The sequence below is a fragment of the Agelaius phoeniceus genome, chromosome 25, assembly GCF_051311805.1.
Source record: "Agelaius phoeniceus isolate bAgePho1 chromosome 25, bAgePho1.hap1, whole genome shotgun sequence".
In the NCBI taxonomy this organism is placed as follows: domain Eukaryota; kingdom Metazoa; phylum Chordata; class Aves; order Passeriformes; family Icteridae; genus Agelaius; species Agelaius phoeniceus.
Window position 1 is genome coordinate 3,678,684 of NC_135289.1, and position 15,053 is coordinate 3,693,736.

General features: G+C 57.9%; 2 protein-coding genes across 2 annotated transcripts; both read right to left on the bottom strand.

Moving 5' to 3' along the window:
* Positions 1-1,370: 1,370 nt before the first annotated feature.
* On the bottom strand, positions 1,371-5,429 carry RAB7B (RAB7B, member RAS oncogene family). Its single transcript, XM_054648865.2, has 6 exons — positions 5,355-5,429; positions 4,375-4,436; positions 4,155-4,281; positions 3,323-3,538; positions 2,375-2,500; positions 1,371-1,996 (listed from the first exon to the last, which is right to left on the bottom strand). The coding sequence occupies exons 2-6, from the start codon at positions 4,425-4,427 to the stop codon at positions 1,916-1,918; spliced, it is 603 nt and encodes a 200-aa protein (XP_054504840.1). The 5' UTR covers positions 4,428-4,436; positions 5,355-5,429; the 3' UTR covers positions 1,371-1,915.
* A 3,130-nt stretch (positions 5,430-8,559) lies between these two features.
* CTSE (cathepsin E) lies at positions 8,560-11,503 on the bottom strand. Its single transcript, XM_054648763.2, has 7 exons — positions 11,386-11,503; positions 10,423-10,541; positions 10,131-10,330; positions 9,538-9,660; positions 9,311-9,452; positions 9,122-9,220; positions 8,560-8,926 (listed from the first exon to the last, which is right to left on the bottom strand). Exons 1-7 carry the CDS (start codon positions 11,501-11,503, stop codon positions 8,762-8,764), a joined length of 966 nt encoding a protein of 321 aa, XP_054504738.1. The 3' UTR covers positions 8,560-8,761.
* Between the last annotated feature and the right edge of the window lie 3,550 nt (positions 11,504-15,053).

The following is a 15,053-nucleotide window of genomic DNA, read 5'->3' on the forward strand; positions in this document are numbered from 1 at the left end:
CCCCAGACACAGCCACAGCCCCGCTTCCAGCTCGAGTTCCAGCCCCAGCTCCATCTCCACCCTCAGCTCCATCCCCAGCCCCATCTCCAGTCCCATCCCCAGCCCCATCTCCATCCCCAGCCCCAGCTCCATCCCCATCTCCATCTCCAGCCCCATCTCCATCTCCATCTCTAGCTCCATCCCCATCTCTAGCCCCATCTCCATCTCCAGCTCCATCCCCATCTCCAGCCCCATTTCCATCTCCAGTCCCATCTCCATCCCCAGCCCCATTTCCATCTCCAGCCCCATCTCCAGTCCCATTTCCATCTCCAGCCCCATTTCCAGCCCCATCTCCATCTCCAGCCCTATTTCCATCTCCAGCTCCATTTCCATCTCCAACCCCATCTCCAGTCCCATCTCCATCCCCATCTCCATCTCCATCTCCATCTCCAGTCCCATCTCCAGCCCCATTTCCATCTCCAGCCCCATTCCATTTCCAGCCCCCTCTCCGCAGCCCCCACGCCCCCCGCGCCCATCCCTCGCTCAGGTTTTGCCCTTCCTGAGCGCAGCTGCCCTGCCCTGCCCTGTCCCCCATGGCTGCTGTCCCCATGGGCAGCCTCCGGGACACTCTGTGGCACCACTGCAGTCACTGGGGGGGTCTGAGGGGGCTGGCGGAGGGCAGGGGGTCCCTGGTGACCTCCCTGGGGATCTGAGGCCATCCAGCCCGGCCAGGGGGATGCTGCAGCCCCAGTGATCGGTGCCCGCGATGGATGCAGGAGGGAAGAGGGAGCCCGGCTCTGCTCCCAGCGGGCTCCCTCTGCCGACAGCTGCCCTGGCCAGCCCACCTCTGCACACCCACTTCGCACCTCCTCCTCCTCCCCTGACCCAAAATTTACACTGGAAAATTAAAGTAAAATTAAAAAAAAAAAACCCAAAAAAACCCAAAACCCAAACCAAATTAAAATATAAAATATAAAATATAATTAAAATAAAATAAAAACTAAAATAAAATACAATAAAACAAAATAAAATAAAAAATAAAAAATAAAATAAAATAAAACAAAATATATAGAATAGAATAGAATAAAATAAAACAAAATATATAAAATAGAATAGAATAGAATAGAATAGAATAGAATAAAACAAAATAAAACAAAATAAAACAAAATAAAATAAAATAAAATAAAACAAAGTAAAATAAAACAAAACAAAATAAAATAAAACAAAATAAAATAAAATAAAATAAAATAAAATAAAATAAAATAATAAAATCCCAGACCCAAAATGCACCCCCCAGCCTTGAGCAGCTGAACAGACTCAGGGAGGGAAGTCTGGAGCCCCCACCCCACCCTCCTGCTGCGGGACTTGGGGAGCGTTTCACAACACATAAATATAAATAAAAATGAAATATTTAATTTCCTTTTTAAAAAAACAAAAAAGAATACCCCTGACAAAGTGCTTTTTTGAGAATCCTCCCCAGTGAGGCAGAAGGGGGAAGGTGTTTGATGGGGGATATGCATGAGAGGAGGGGAAACTGAGGCATGGAATAGTTGCCTCCACAGTGGCAGGTCCCTGTGCCGAGGCCAGCAGCCCCAGCTGTCCCCTCAGGGCAGCCTGTAGCACCCTGGGAGCCGCGGGGCCACCAGGCTGTGCCCTGGCAAGGGCCACCCGTGGTGCCCAGGTGTCTGGAGAGCCCTGCCTGCATCCCTGGCACCGTCACCACAGGGACATCGAGGGCATGGGGACAGGGCCACCACCGTGACACTGAGGTGATGGAGAGCAGCTCCAGAGCCGTGGCAAGCAGCAAATCCCGGGAGGAGCAGGCAGCTCGAGGTGTGCCCAGCCCTGGCACTGCCAGTCCCCGTGGGCAGCTGGGGTGGGCAGCGGGCACCGAGCCCTGGGCAGGGCTGCACCGTGGGGTCCAGCAGCCCCGGGGTCAGCAGCAGCTCTGCTTGGGCTTGTCGTTGGGAGTGAGCTTGATGGAGTCGGTCAAATAACTCTCAAAAATCCCTTTATACTGGAAAAGAGGCGGAGAAGGGAAAGGATGAGCGAGCGCGGCTCCGAGCCGGCCTGAGCGGCCCCGCGGTTCAGCCCTGAACTTGTGGCTACCGGCAAAATGCGGGCAAAAGCCACCTAGCGCAGGGCTTGGGGACACCAATGTCGCCGTGGCACGGCCGCTAGAGGACGGTGCTGGAGCGCTGTGGGCTCCATCACTGCGGGAAAAGCACACGGCAATTCCTGCTCCTATTGATTTAGGGTCAAGCACGGCTGCGTTTCTCATTCCCGGGGCTCTCCCTCGCAGCAGGAGCTGTTCCACACGGGAGGATCTGTCAGGTTAATCCCGGTTTTACCCCAAATTCCTCCCCGGCACAGCTCGGAGCTGGAGGGTGCTCACCGTGCTCAGCGCCTGCTTCGCCAGGGTCTCGAAAGCCTCGGCCACGTTGATGTTGTTCTTGGCACTGACCTCGAAATAGGGGATGTCCTTCTCCTTGCACCAGGCTGAGGCCATCTCCTTGGACACCTGAGGGATGGGAGGATGGAGCCACAGCCCAGAGAGGGGACCCTCCTCACCCATCCAGGCACTTCTGGGTGAGCCACAGTTCAGGGATGGGACAGGGGATGGGACCCTCCTCACCCATCCAGGCACTGCTGGGTGAGCCACAGCTCAGGGATGGGACAGGGGATCCTCCTCACCCATCCAGGCACTGCTGGGATGGGAGGATGGAGCCACAGCTCAGGGATGGGACAGGGGACCCTCCTCACCCATCCAGGCACTGCTGGGTGAGCCACAGCTCAGGGATAGGACAGAAGATGGGACCCTCCTCACCCATGCAGGCACTGTGGGTGAGCCACAGCTCAGGGATAGGACAGGGGACCCTCCTCACCCATCCAGGCACTGCTGGATGAGCCACAGCTCAGGGATGGCACCCTCCTCACCCATCCAGGCACTGCTGGGCGAGGGGGTGCTGGCAGTGCCCGAGGTTGTCATCCCTGCTGCCTCTGGTGGGGACAGTCTGTGCCCCAAAGAGCAGCAGGAGGATGTTGCTCATCCCCTCCCAGAGTGCTGGGGGAGGTGGCAGCTCCTTGCCTGGAGCTCTGGTTTGTGTGAGGACAGGGAAAAGGCTGGTCCTGAGGTGAAGGATCCGCCCTCAAAACCATTAGGACCCTACAGCATCCCAATCATGGAATTGTTTAGGTTGGAAAAGACCCTTAAGATCATCAAGTCCAGCCATTAACCCAGCACTGAACCATGTCCCCAAGGGTACAGCTGTACAAGTTTTAAATCCCTGCAGGGGTGGTGACCCCAGCACTGCTGATCCTGCTCTCCCTGCTCCACCCTTACCTGCCGGTCACTGAGGTCTATCTTGTTCCCCAGCACCACCATGGGGAAATCCTGCTCCCTGGGAATGACCTTCTCCAGGAAATCATCTCTCCAGTTGTCCAGGGCCTCAAAGGACTCCCTGTCTGTCACGTCAAAGGCCAGCATGCAGCCGTCTGAGCCTTTGTAGAAGGTCGACACCATGGACCGGAACCGCTCCTGTCCCCCTGTGTCCCAGATCTAGGGCAGAGGAGGGGATGTGACAGGGGCAGGGTGGGTGCTACAGCCCACAGGAGCAGCTTCAGGGGGTGCTGAGCCCCCAGAATTCCTGTGGGATTCCAGTGCAGTTCATGGATGCTGAAAATCAGGCTCTAAAAATCAGGCTCTAAAAATCAAGCACTGAAATCTGGGCTCTGAAAATCAGCTTGAAAATTGGGCTCTGAAAATCAGCTTGAAAATCAGGCTCTGAAAATTGGGCTCTGAAAATCAGCTCTGAATATCAGGCTCTGAAAACTGGGCTCTGAAAATCGCTTCTGAAAATAAGGCCTTGAAAATCAGGCTCTAAAAATCAGCTCTGGAAATCAGCTCTGAAAATCACTTCTGAAAATTGGGCCCTAAAAATCAGGCTCCAAAAATCAGGCTTTAAAAATCAGGCTTTGAAAATCGGCTCTGAAAATCAGTCTCTGAAAATCAGGCTCTGAAATTTGGGTTCTGAAGCTCAGCTCTAAAACTCAGCCCTGAAAATCGGGCTCTGCACCTCATGACCGCGGTGGCACTTGGGCCCAGCAGGCCAGGCTGGGACGCAGAGCTGGGATCAGGGTGGGCACTGTGGGCAGTGCCAGCTCACCCTGCTCACCTGCAGCTTCAGGGGGGTGCTGTCCACGGGCAGGACCTTGGTGAGGATGCTGGCGCCCAGCGTGGTGCGATAATCCTCGTAGAACTTCTTGTGCACGTACTGGTGCAGCAGGGAGGTCTTGCCCACACTGGGGACGAGGAAAGGGGCACTGGTGAGGCTTGGCCCAGCTCAGGGGACACCCAGCACACGCAGGGGCTTCCCTCCCTGGCCAGCTCCTTACCCCAGAGCTCCGATGATGATGATCTTCAGATCCACCTTCTTGCTGGCATCCATGGACAGGCCCTGGGGGCGAGAGGGGCGAGCGGGGCTGTGGGGATGGCACCTGGGTGAGCCCTGGGGTCCTGTCCCTGCTGCCACCCCGGGATGTGGCTGTGCCCTCACCGTGCCAGCATCACGCCCGTGCCATGCCAGCACTTGAGTCCCAGGCATGGTGGGGACAGAAAAACCCCCCCATGCCAAGCCCGGCCCACGTCCCCGCCCGCTGCCGAGGAGCCGCAGCACGCCCGGACTCGCCGGTTCATCACCATTCAAAGCTGCCGGGAGCCACTTCCCTGCTTCTCCCACCCCGTCTCCAGCGCAGTCCCTCCCCCTAGGCCTGGCACGCACGCCTGGGGTCCTGCTGAAAATTAAATTTATTAAAGAAGACCCCAGCCAGAAGGGATTCCTTGATGCCTCAAGCACAGCCCAGGGAGCATCCCCGCCCAGGAGCACCCTGAAATGTCCCCCCAGGATGTGTCCCCATCATGTCCCAGTGTCCTCAAATGCTCTGAGCCTGGCCAGGACCCCTGAAACCCCCTCCTCAGGTGGCACTAGCATCCCCCAGCAGCCGCAGCAGCCCCATCCCCACGGCAGCGGCCAAGGCACGGATGGAAACGCTGGCAGCCTCATCCCTGCATTTTTCCCTGATGCGCTGGCCAGCCCTGCGCCATTCCCCCTTGGAACACCAGCGGGGAGCTCCCAGCTGTAAAGCTCAGCCCTGAAAATCAGCTCTGAAATCAGGCTCCAGGCCCCCCTGCCCCCTCTGCCCCCCGTGCCCAGCCGCGGGCATCATCCTGGGCACGGGCACAGCCTCATCTCTCAGCACACACAAACTTCCTGGTGCTTCCGCCAGCTTTTTGGGACGCCAGATGTTTCTAAACTCAAAATGGAGTTTCCTCCCCTCGCTGCTGCTCCGCGGCTCTGGGCTGCCCCAGGACTCACCTGCGGAGCACTCACCTGCCGGGCAGCCGCGGCTCCCGGCTCCGCTGCAGCCGGCCCGGGCAGGGGACGGGAGAGGCGAGAGAGGAGGATCCGGGAAGGGGCGGCCGATCCCTGCCCTCCCGGGGAAGGCGGCTACGGGGCCCCGCTCCGTGACATCAGCAGAAAGGGGCCGAGATGCCGGCGGGGCTGGAGGAGCCGCGGGCAGGCGCTGGGGTGTCCTTGGATTTGCCTTCGACTCCCGGCTCTGCCCAGTGTCCCCGGCTCGGGCTCCGATGGGGAAGGAGGTTCTGGAATTTGGGATGGACTTTTGGGCCGCTCCTCTGGCTCAGAATGCCCTCGGTTCCTTTAAAAGGGTTTTCTGACCCTTTATCTGCGTCCCTGCTGGGCAATTGTTGAGCGATGAGGACAAAAGCCGGGCGGGGCTGTGGCAGCATCCCTGGAGCCATGCTGGACTTTGCTCTGATATCGTGGGATGGGATAAACGGATTTGGGAGCTGAGCACGGATCAGGAGCGGCTGGGATCCCTCTGAGGAGCTCTGTGTGGCTTTGTCTCCTTTTCCAGGCAGGAAAGGGGCAGGGTGGGGATCACGAGCGTTTCCAGCCCCTCATGGCACATCCCCGCAGCTCCGAGCCCACAGGGGTCCCACCAGGCACCCACAGGCAGCACAGGCACCCCAGAAATACCCCAAAAAGAGGGAACATCTGCAGGAGGATGTGTTCAATCAGTAAATGGGATTTTGGGGATCTCAGCTGCCCCTGTGGAGCAATCCCAGCACCAGGAGTGCGCCCAGGGCTCTCTGGAGTGGGAGAACCTGCTTGGCCACGGCCACAAAGGCAGAGCTCTGCTTCCCAACGTGCCAGGGCAGGTCCTGTGCCTTTGCCAAGCATTCTGCAGGATTTGGGCTTTGCAGTGGGAGTGGGGTGTCCCCCATCTGAGAACCCTCCCTCATCCTGAACCAGCAGCCCCCAGTTGATGGTGGTTCCGTGCCCAGGGTTTGGGATCCCTCCAAGACCACTGGCTTTTGCTTTTCCACTTCCAGCATTTTTGTAGATTTTTTTTGCCCCTTGCAGACCCTGATGGGATCTCAGGGAGGATCACTGCACCCAGCAGTGCAGGACAAACCTTCCTCCCCCTCTTCTCCAGGTGTAATTTTGGGACCTGTCTGGCCAGAAAAATCTGTTTTTCCCCCCAGAGGGCAGGCGCTGGGAGGAGCTGGGCTGAGGCAGGAGAACCTGAGCCAGTTCTCACCAGTGGTGGGTAAAAGGCTGACATTTCCCTGGAGCAGCTCTCTCCTAATCCCCATTTTCAGTCCCTTTTCACCATCCTGCTTCACCTTTGCTCCTGCACAGACAATTTCTTGTTCAACCTCCCCCTACAACAACTTCTGCCCTCGTTCCTCTCGCGTGTCCCTGGTGGGATGGGGGATTGCTCACCCTATCAGATGATCAAAGCCTCTCCATGCTGCTGGGGCTGGGGTTTGTGGTCAATCCCAAACTGCAGCTGATGCCCACGGCCACTTCTGCTTTTAGCCAGGGTGGCTGTACCCACCAGGGTGCATCAGCCTTATCTCTGGCTTTTGTTTGATTTCACAGGAAAAGGGATTTTCCCAAAGCTCCTGCTCTCCTAATCCCCCCTGTGCTGAGATTCTGCCTGGATGGAGGCAGTGGGAGCAGTGGTGGGGAGGAGGTGATGGCCAAGGCGTCACTCAGCAGCTCCAGTGACCACAGCTTCAGTCCTGCCCTGGTTCCTCCCCCATGTCAGCAGTTCTGAGGAAAAGGCGTGGGTTTTGTGGCCTGTGACTGTGATGAAACCCACAGCTGGGCAAAAGGCTGATGGGGACAAGGAGAGGATGGCCTGTGCCCTGCAGGGCCATGGGAGTGACGGAAAGGGAAGGAAGCAAAGGGCATCCAAGTGTTCCCTGCACTGCTCAGCCTCCCTGGGGGACAGCAGGGTCACTCTTTATTGGGATGAGCAACTTCAAACATTTGTTTGAGCAACTTCACCCCCAAACCTGTCAAGAAGGCACAGAGTGCCCTGAGATCCCAAAAACAAAGCACCAGAGCAGTCCTGGGTGACTCCAGGCCAGGCCAGCTCTCACTGCCAGCTGCTCTTTGGGGACACTGGGTGGCCCCTGTCATGCTGGGGGAGCTGCATGCTCCCCCCCAGCCCCTGGGCTCGTGCTCAGCAGCACCTTGGCGTGCTAAGGGTTAAGGTGGAAGAGGGACAGGAGACCTTTGTCCGTCAGCCCCAGCACCTTATCTGGGACTCAGCAGGGGTAAAGTCAACACAGGAAACTCAGAGAGCCCACGCTGGTCAGTGGCACAATCAGTGCCTCTGGGTAAGGCAGATATCTCCCTTTATTGCAAACCACAAGGCTCAGCCACAAAGTTTACAAGCAGATCTGAATAGTCCAGAGCTCCCAGCCCCAGCCCTGAAGGCTGCTCTGCTCTGGGAGGGATGGAGCAGCCACCAAGCTGGGCTGGCACATGGACACTCCAGCAGCCCAGCCTTAGCACTGCTGGCTTCAGAGTCACTGGGGAAAACAGAGCAAAGGCCTGGATAAAAATAACCTTTTTGTGCTTCCCTTTCTTGCTGCCTCAGGGTGCATCACTCATGAGCCACTGCCACTCGTGCACTGTCACACTCTGTCAGCAAGTCACGTGTGCCACGGTGACTCCTGGGGACCCCCATGGCCCCCACAGCCCCCCACACTTTGAGCCAGCCCAGCCCAGGGCTCAGCAGCTGCTTTGCCCTTTTTGCTTCAAGGACCCACCAAGCACAGTTTGTTGTGAGTTCCCCAAAGGAATCAAAGCAAAGTTCACTGGAAATCACCGGTGGCTCTTGCAGTTGTGTGGCACAGAAAGAGCCCCAGGGTCTTTCCAGTCTCCTTGTTACCTTTTTGTTTACCAGCCCCAGCTGAGGAAAGGTGCATTCCCAGTGCTCCCTCAGCCCCTGCCCTGCTCCTGGGATGGCCACAGCCACCTCCAGGGATTTCTGCTCTACCTGGGCAAAGCATCCCCTTCTTTCTGCCCCTGTGGAAATCCCAGTGCCATGGATCACCCAGGGAGGAGAGCAGGACATGGGCAAGGAGGATTTAACCCCCAGGAAAAACCTTTGAGATGTGCAGGATTTCTGCTGGGCTGCTGCTGACAGAAGCATGAGAAGTTTGGGTTTATTGACATTTTTATTGGCTCAGGATTTAAAAAGAGAAAATGTGCAGAGCAGATCACAGAGCTGCCCGAGACATTTTTATATCACAGTGTCCTGGTGTGGACTGAACCTCTGCTGGCCTCTTCACTGCATCCCTGGGGATGTCTTCAACCCCCTGGGGACACTGAGGAGGACAGGGTGACATCCCCTGCCCTGCCAAGGTCCGTTCCTCTCCTGCCCCACGGATGTCACAGCCCTAAGGGACAGCAGGGGCCAACCCCACCATGTCATTCCCACGGTCGAAGACGGAGTAGAACTGACGGATGAAAACATCTCCCAAAATCCAGAGGGGTCCTGTGGGAGGGGGGATGTCGCTGCCCTGGAAGCCACTGGTGCAGAAGGCCATGCCATCAGCATCCTCCTGGGGAGGAGAAGCAGAAAGCTGGGGATGAAGCCGAGAGCCTCGTGCACATGGAAACACCCAGGAAGGGCGGCGAAGCAGAACCCAGCAGGGTTTGTCACCCTTGGGGACACACTGCCAGCTCCTGGCGTGGGGCTGGGCCACCTTTGCCACTGGAGCAGCTGGGATTTGGGGTTGAGGGAGCCACAACCATACCACGAGGGTGTAAGCCTGGGCGCTGAGCGTGTAGGGCAGCCCGTTGATGGTGAAGGTCAGGTCAGGCATCACGCTGAGGTTGCTGCACTCCACGGCATACTGGAACAGAGCCGGGGGCTCAGGGGGTCCCTTCCAGCAGGGAAAGGTCCCCAAGGCTTTGTCCCCTCCTGTCTCCACCCTGGCTCTCACCTCTCCATCCACAGACACAGCCCCAATGAGGTTTTGCAGTTTTTTGATCTCCTTGGTGGGACCCACGATGAGCGACGTCCCGGTGTCCACGATGGCCTGGCAGCCATTGGCACAGAATGTGGCTGTCCCACCCAGCTGGATGCTGGAAGAGAAGCAGCAGGAGGGATTTGTGGTGCTCTGCCAGCCCAGCCCTGCCCTGCCCTCCCTCCCTGCCCAGCAGCACTCACTTGTCCAGCTGGATCTGCCAGTAGCCCTGCTGGGTGACTGGCACCCAGTTGAGGGTGCCCGTGAAGCGGGAGGTGTCATAGCCCCCAAAAAGCACCTCTCCTCCCTGGGGGGAGTCAGGGTTCCTGCAGGGAGGAGGAGGAGGAGGACACATGAGGGAATTTGGTCCATTTAGCATGAATTTACCCCAGCTTTCTCCCCCCAAATGCTGCAAGGCCAGAGATCTGCGATGCTCAATCTGGTACCAAACCCCCCCTTCATGATCTGTGTTTTAGCAGCCTCTCCTGCTCCCTAAAGCAATGCCAGACTCCAAGCAGCACCCCAGAGCAAAGCCATGTCCACACGAGCTCATGTAGACAGAGAAAACGGGCAGCTCCCCCAGATTCTGGCAGGAGGAGGACACATGAAGGATTTTTGTCCATTTAGCATGACTTTACCCCAACTTTCTCCCCACACATGCTGCAAGGCCAGAGATCTGCGATGCTCAATCTGGTACCAAACCCCCCCTTCATGATCTGTATTTTAGCAGCCCCTCCTGCTCCCTAAAGCAATGCCAGACTCCAAGCAGCATCCCAGAGCAAAGCCACGTCCATACGAGCTCATGTAGACGGAGAAAAGGGGCAGCTCCACCAAATTTTGGGCCATCATGTTGTCGAAGACAGGGGTGACCCCATCCACGGCCAGGGAGGGATAAGCCAGCCCCAGGATCCCATCGAACTCAGCATCCAGGAAGGCTTTTCCAGGCTCACTGATGCTCTCTGCAAACTGCTGGTTGCTCACAGCCAGACCCTCGACCTGCAGGGAGGAAGGGGTTCCGTGGGGGGCCCGGGCCCGTGGGCAAGTCCCAGGCCCATTGTCCAGAGCAGGGCAACCCAAAGGGCACTCACGGCTACTTGGTCAGATCCGATGATCCCCGTCAGGCTCCCGGTGCCGTACTGGATGGAGAACGGGGTCCCTATCACCTGGTAGGTGCTGGACTGGGTTGGCTGGAACCTGGTGTGCTCAGCTGAGGAAGGAGATGGGATCTATCACCAGAAATGTTGGGTTTTTTGCATGGCCACAGCTGCCAGGAGCCCCGAGTGAGGCGAAATGATGGCAGAATGGTGTCACCAAAACTCCTGGTTATGGGGGGCTCTGCTGAGGGATGTGCTGGAGTTTTGAGGGGGGAGAAAACCTCTCCCATTTCAGTCTGATGAAGGGTGCAAGGGCTCTTAGGGAGAGCAGGATCAGCAGCATTTAATGAGTCCTGAGATGAGCACTGCTGTCCCTGGTTACAGCCAGCAGGAGCCTCACAGCACTGTGGGATCCAGTCCCATTCCCCAGTTCCCTGCAGGATCCACTCCCATTCCCCAATTCCCTGCAGGATCCACTCCCATTCCCCAATTCCCTGTAAGTTTCCGTCCCATTCCTCAGTTCCCTGCAGGATCCACTCCCATTCCCCAATTCCCTGCAGGATCTACTCCCATTCCCCAACTCCCTGTGGGATCCAGTCCCGTTCCCCAATTCCCTGCGGGATCCAGTCCCATTCCCCAACTCCCTGTGAGTTCCACTCCCATTCCCCAATTCCCTGTGAGTTCCAGTCCCATTCCCCAATTCCCTGCAGGATCCACTCCCATTCCCCAAATCCCACTGAGCTCTGGGGCAGCCCTGGGGCTGCTCAGGGATGCTCTGGTCCCTCTGGGCTCTCTAGAGCTGGCTGATCTCTGACAGCTCCAAGAGGCCACGTTTGTCCCCTGCTGAGCTGTCACCCCATGCTTTCACCCCTGGATTTCTGTCACTTTTAGGAGGGTCCCCATGGCCTTGGGGCTGGTGGCCTGTGGCCTCTCTGGGGTCAGGGGCTCCCCACTCACTGCAGGCTTTGCTGACACAGTAGACAGAAGGCACCCAGAGGTTGGAGGAGCCCGTGTCGAACACCACAGTGAAATTCTGGGGGGGTGTTCCGATGGAGATCTGCCCAAAATACTCCATCTGCCAAAGAGGGGGGACAGAGAGCACTGTGAGCCACCAGCACAGCCAGAAATGCCAGCAAAACAGAGCCTGGGGTGTCTGCAGAGCACGGATGGGGCTCAGTGTTTGATCTGTGCTGTGCCAGGTGGAATAAAGGAGACAAATATTTAAGGAACAGCAGTGGGGACTGAGGATAAAAGGCAGCACGTTGGGTACAGGCCTCTGCCTCTTCCTGGCAAGGCTGGGCCCCGAGGGGACCCTTGTCACCAGGCAGGGCTTTGGGGACGGGGAAACTGGGGAATGGGATTGTCCTGGGGAGCTCCCTCCACCTCTGTGGGGGGCTCTGCCCTGAATAATTTGAATTTTGGAGTAAATCTGAGCCCAGGGGGGCGAACAGAGCGCGGCAGGGAGGGAAGGGGCTGGCGGTGCCTGCCATGAATGCCCTCCCTTGTCCTTCTCCTGACAACCCCGGGGACAAAGGGCCGGGCAGGCAGCGAGCCCTGGCACGCCGGGCACTGCCTGGAGCCGCGGGGTTTGTGGGCACTGCTCGGGCAAACTGGGGGTGCTCCCAGCCCGCGGTGCCGCCCTGCTCACGTCCAGGTAGTTGATGAGGGGCTCGTTGGTCTCCGAGAAGGCGGCGCAGTCCTCGCTGCTCGCGGCCGGCGCGTCCCGGGCCCTCCAGAGGTGCGAGAGCTGCCCCCGCTCCCGCAGCAGCTTCCGCAGCGAGCGGCGCCGGCTCAGGGGCACCCTGCGGGAAGGGCCCGCTCAGTGCCGGGGTGCTGTGCCCACCCTGAGGGTGCTGTGCCCACCCTGAGAGCCCGGTCACTGCCCTGAGGGTGCTGTGCCCACCCTGAGGGTGCTGTGCCCACCCTGAGAGCCCGGTCACTGCCCTGAGGGTGCTGTGCCCACCCTGAGGGTGCTGGGCACTGCCATGAGGGTGCTGTGTCCATCCTAAGGGTGCTGGCATTGCCATGAGGGTGCTGGGCACTGCCCCGAGGGTGCTGTGCCCACCCTGAGGGTGCTGTGCCCACCCTGAGAGCCCGGTCACTGCCCTGAGGGTGCTGTACCCATCCTGAGGGTGCTGGGCACTGCCATGAGGGTGCTGTGCCCATCCTGAGGGTGCTGTGCCCACCCTGAAGGTGCTGTGCCCACCCTGAGGGTGCTGTGCCCGCCCTGAGGGTGTTGTGCCCACCCTGAGGATGCTGTGCCCTCCCTAAGGATGCTGTGCCCTCCCTGAGGGTGCTGTGCCCACCCTGAGGGTGCTGGGCACTGCCATGAGGGTGCTGTGCCCATCCTGAGGGTGGTGTGCCTGCCCTGTGGGTGCTGTGCCCACCCTGAAGGTGCTGTGCCTGCCCTGAGGATGCTGTGCCCTCCCTGAGGGTGCTGTGCCCACTCTGAGGATGCTGTGCCCACCCTGAGGGCCCTGGTCACTGCTGTGGGTGCTGTGCCCACCCTGAGGGTCCTGGGCACTCATGGAGCTGCTGCCCATGTCCTGTGCCCACCCTGAAAGTCCTGGTCACTCCTGTGTGTGCTGCCCATGTCCTCTGCCCACCCGGAGGGTCCTGGCCCTGCCAGGATGGGGGTTCAGAGCCCACATCCCCTCTCTGCAACAATTTCCAGCCGAGGCACAGCAGAAGAGGGGCACTGGATGTGTTTCTGGGCACAGCAGATCAGGAGCTGGCAGGAGAGCCTCCAGTTCCTGGCAGTGCCACTGAGGGGAAGGCCCTTGGGGCTGGGCAGGGCGAGCAGGGCCAAGGGCAATCCAGGCTGCTTTTTTCTGCCCTCCCTGCTTGCACAAAGCCCTTCACAGCCCCTCCTGCTGCTGCCAGGCTCTGCCCGGAGGGACGGAGCACCCGCAAATCCCAGCACGGTGCCACCGCTCTGGCACAGGCTGAGCTCTGCCACCCATCACAGCCCTGGCAGTGTCCCCCCCAGACCCTGGGGACCCTGGGCACCTTGGGGACCCTGGGGACTCTGGGGACCCCCTTACCTCTTCAGGGCGCTGGCCAGGGCCAGGCAGAGCGCGGTGAGGAGCAGCAGGCGCCTCATGGTGGGGATGGTGGCTGTGCCCGCCGCGGTGCCGCTCTTATACCCACGGTGCCAAGCTCGATAACAGCCCTGCCAGAGTCAACACCGGGCTCGGGCACCCACAATGAATCACTGGCCACGGCCCAGGCGAGGCTGAGCGGGCACTCCGGGGTCACGTTTGCTTTTCTGGGTGAGGACGGCGCTGGGGGGCCTGTGGGAGCTGAGCAGGGGAGGGTTTGGCTGATTTTGGGGCAGTGGAGATCCCACAGAGGGAGCAGAGTGGGGTCCCCATCCCAGCACCAGTTCCCATCCCACCATCATTTTGGTGGAAACCCCCCAAAATGCTTTGGAGGAACATTTCCCTTCTCCTTCACCCCACAGCCCCACCCCAAGGAGCTGCCCATGGCTGTGGGGTGCCCCAAAGCCCAGCAGCTGCAGGGACGTGCAGGAAAGGGATGTGTTTGTACCATCGACCTAATTTTAAAAGGCAAAGCCTAATTAGCAGTGATGAACAGCTCGGGAATCCTCAACTTTCCTTTCCAAAGGCCGGGAAGGAGCAGCTTTCCAAGGGACACAGCTCCTGGTGCTCTGCAGGCGTTAATGGGCTCGTCCTCTGTGGGTTTTGTTTTACCCAGGACGGGCTCTCATTAAAGCCTCAGCGAGTGCAAACAGAAAATTCTGATGAACAAATAAAGCCTTCAGACATGGAGGGAGTGAGTGGGGGCAGGCAAGGTTTTTCCTGCTGCCACCATCTCCCAGGCCCTTTTTTTTTTTTGCATGCTGTCCTTATTTTCCATGGTTTTGGGTGCTAAAGGGGGTGTTCTGCTCAGCGAGCCCCATTCACGTGATTAACAGGCTTTAGCACCGTGCTAATCAATTTTTTGTTTGTCCCAGCGAGCCTGTTTTATCTAATTAAATTTTTATCTAATTAAAGCCCTCGCCCAGGAAATTAAAAAGTCCTCATCTGTGAGGCACAGGTACCGAGGGTGGCTGGGGACAGCTAAGTCACGTCCTGCTGTCACCGGGATCTTGTGTCCCCATCCCTGGAGGTGCTGCCAGGCCTCTCCTCTCCCCAGCTTTGAGGGCAGATTAAGTTTTAAAAAATCCATCAAATATTTCTCAATATGAGCAGGAAAACGTTGGGCACAGCACAGTTGATGCCGATGGCAAATGCAGCTGTTTTTTCAAAACAAATGAAAATTCCCTTCATTCCCCCACGCTGCAATATTTTTTTTTTAACAAGTGGCTTTTATACAAATTTATTCTCTATTTCCCCTTTTGAGATGCAGTTTAATGTACCAGCCTCCCTCCTTGTCCTAATCACATATTCATGGATTAGAAAGAAACTTCCTAAAACAAAAGCAGCTGCAGCAAGTGCCAGATAAGCTGAAAACAGCAAGTGGATTGTTCCAGACATGGTTTATAACCCGAAAATCCTATCAGAAAACCCAGCCTGAAGGGTCACTGGGCTTTGGAGATAAACGTGAGGGTGAGCAGCAGCACAGACACGCCAAACACTTTAAGTGAAATAGTTTATTTGGTG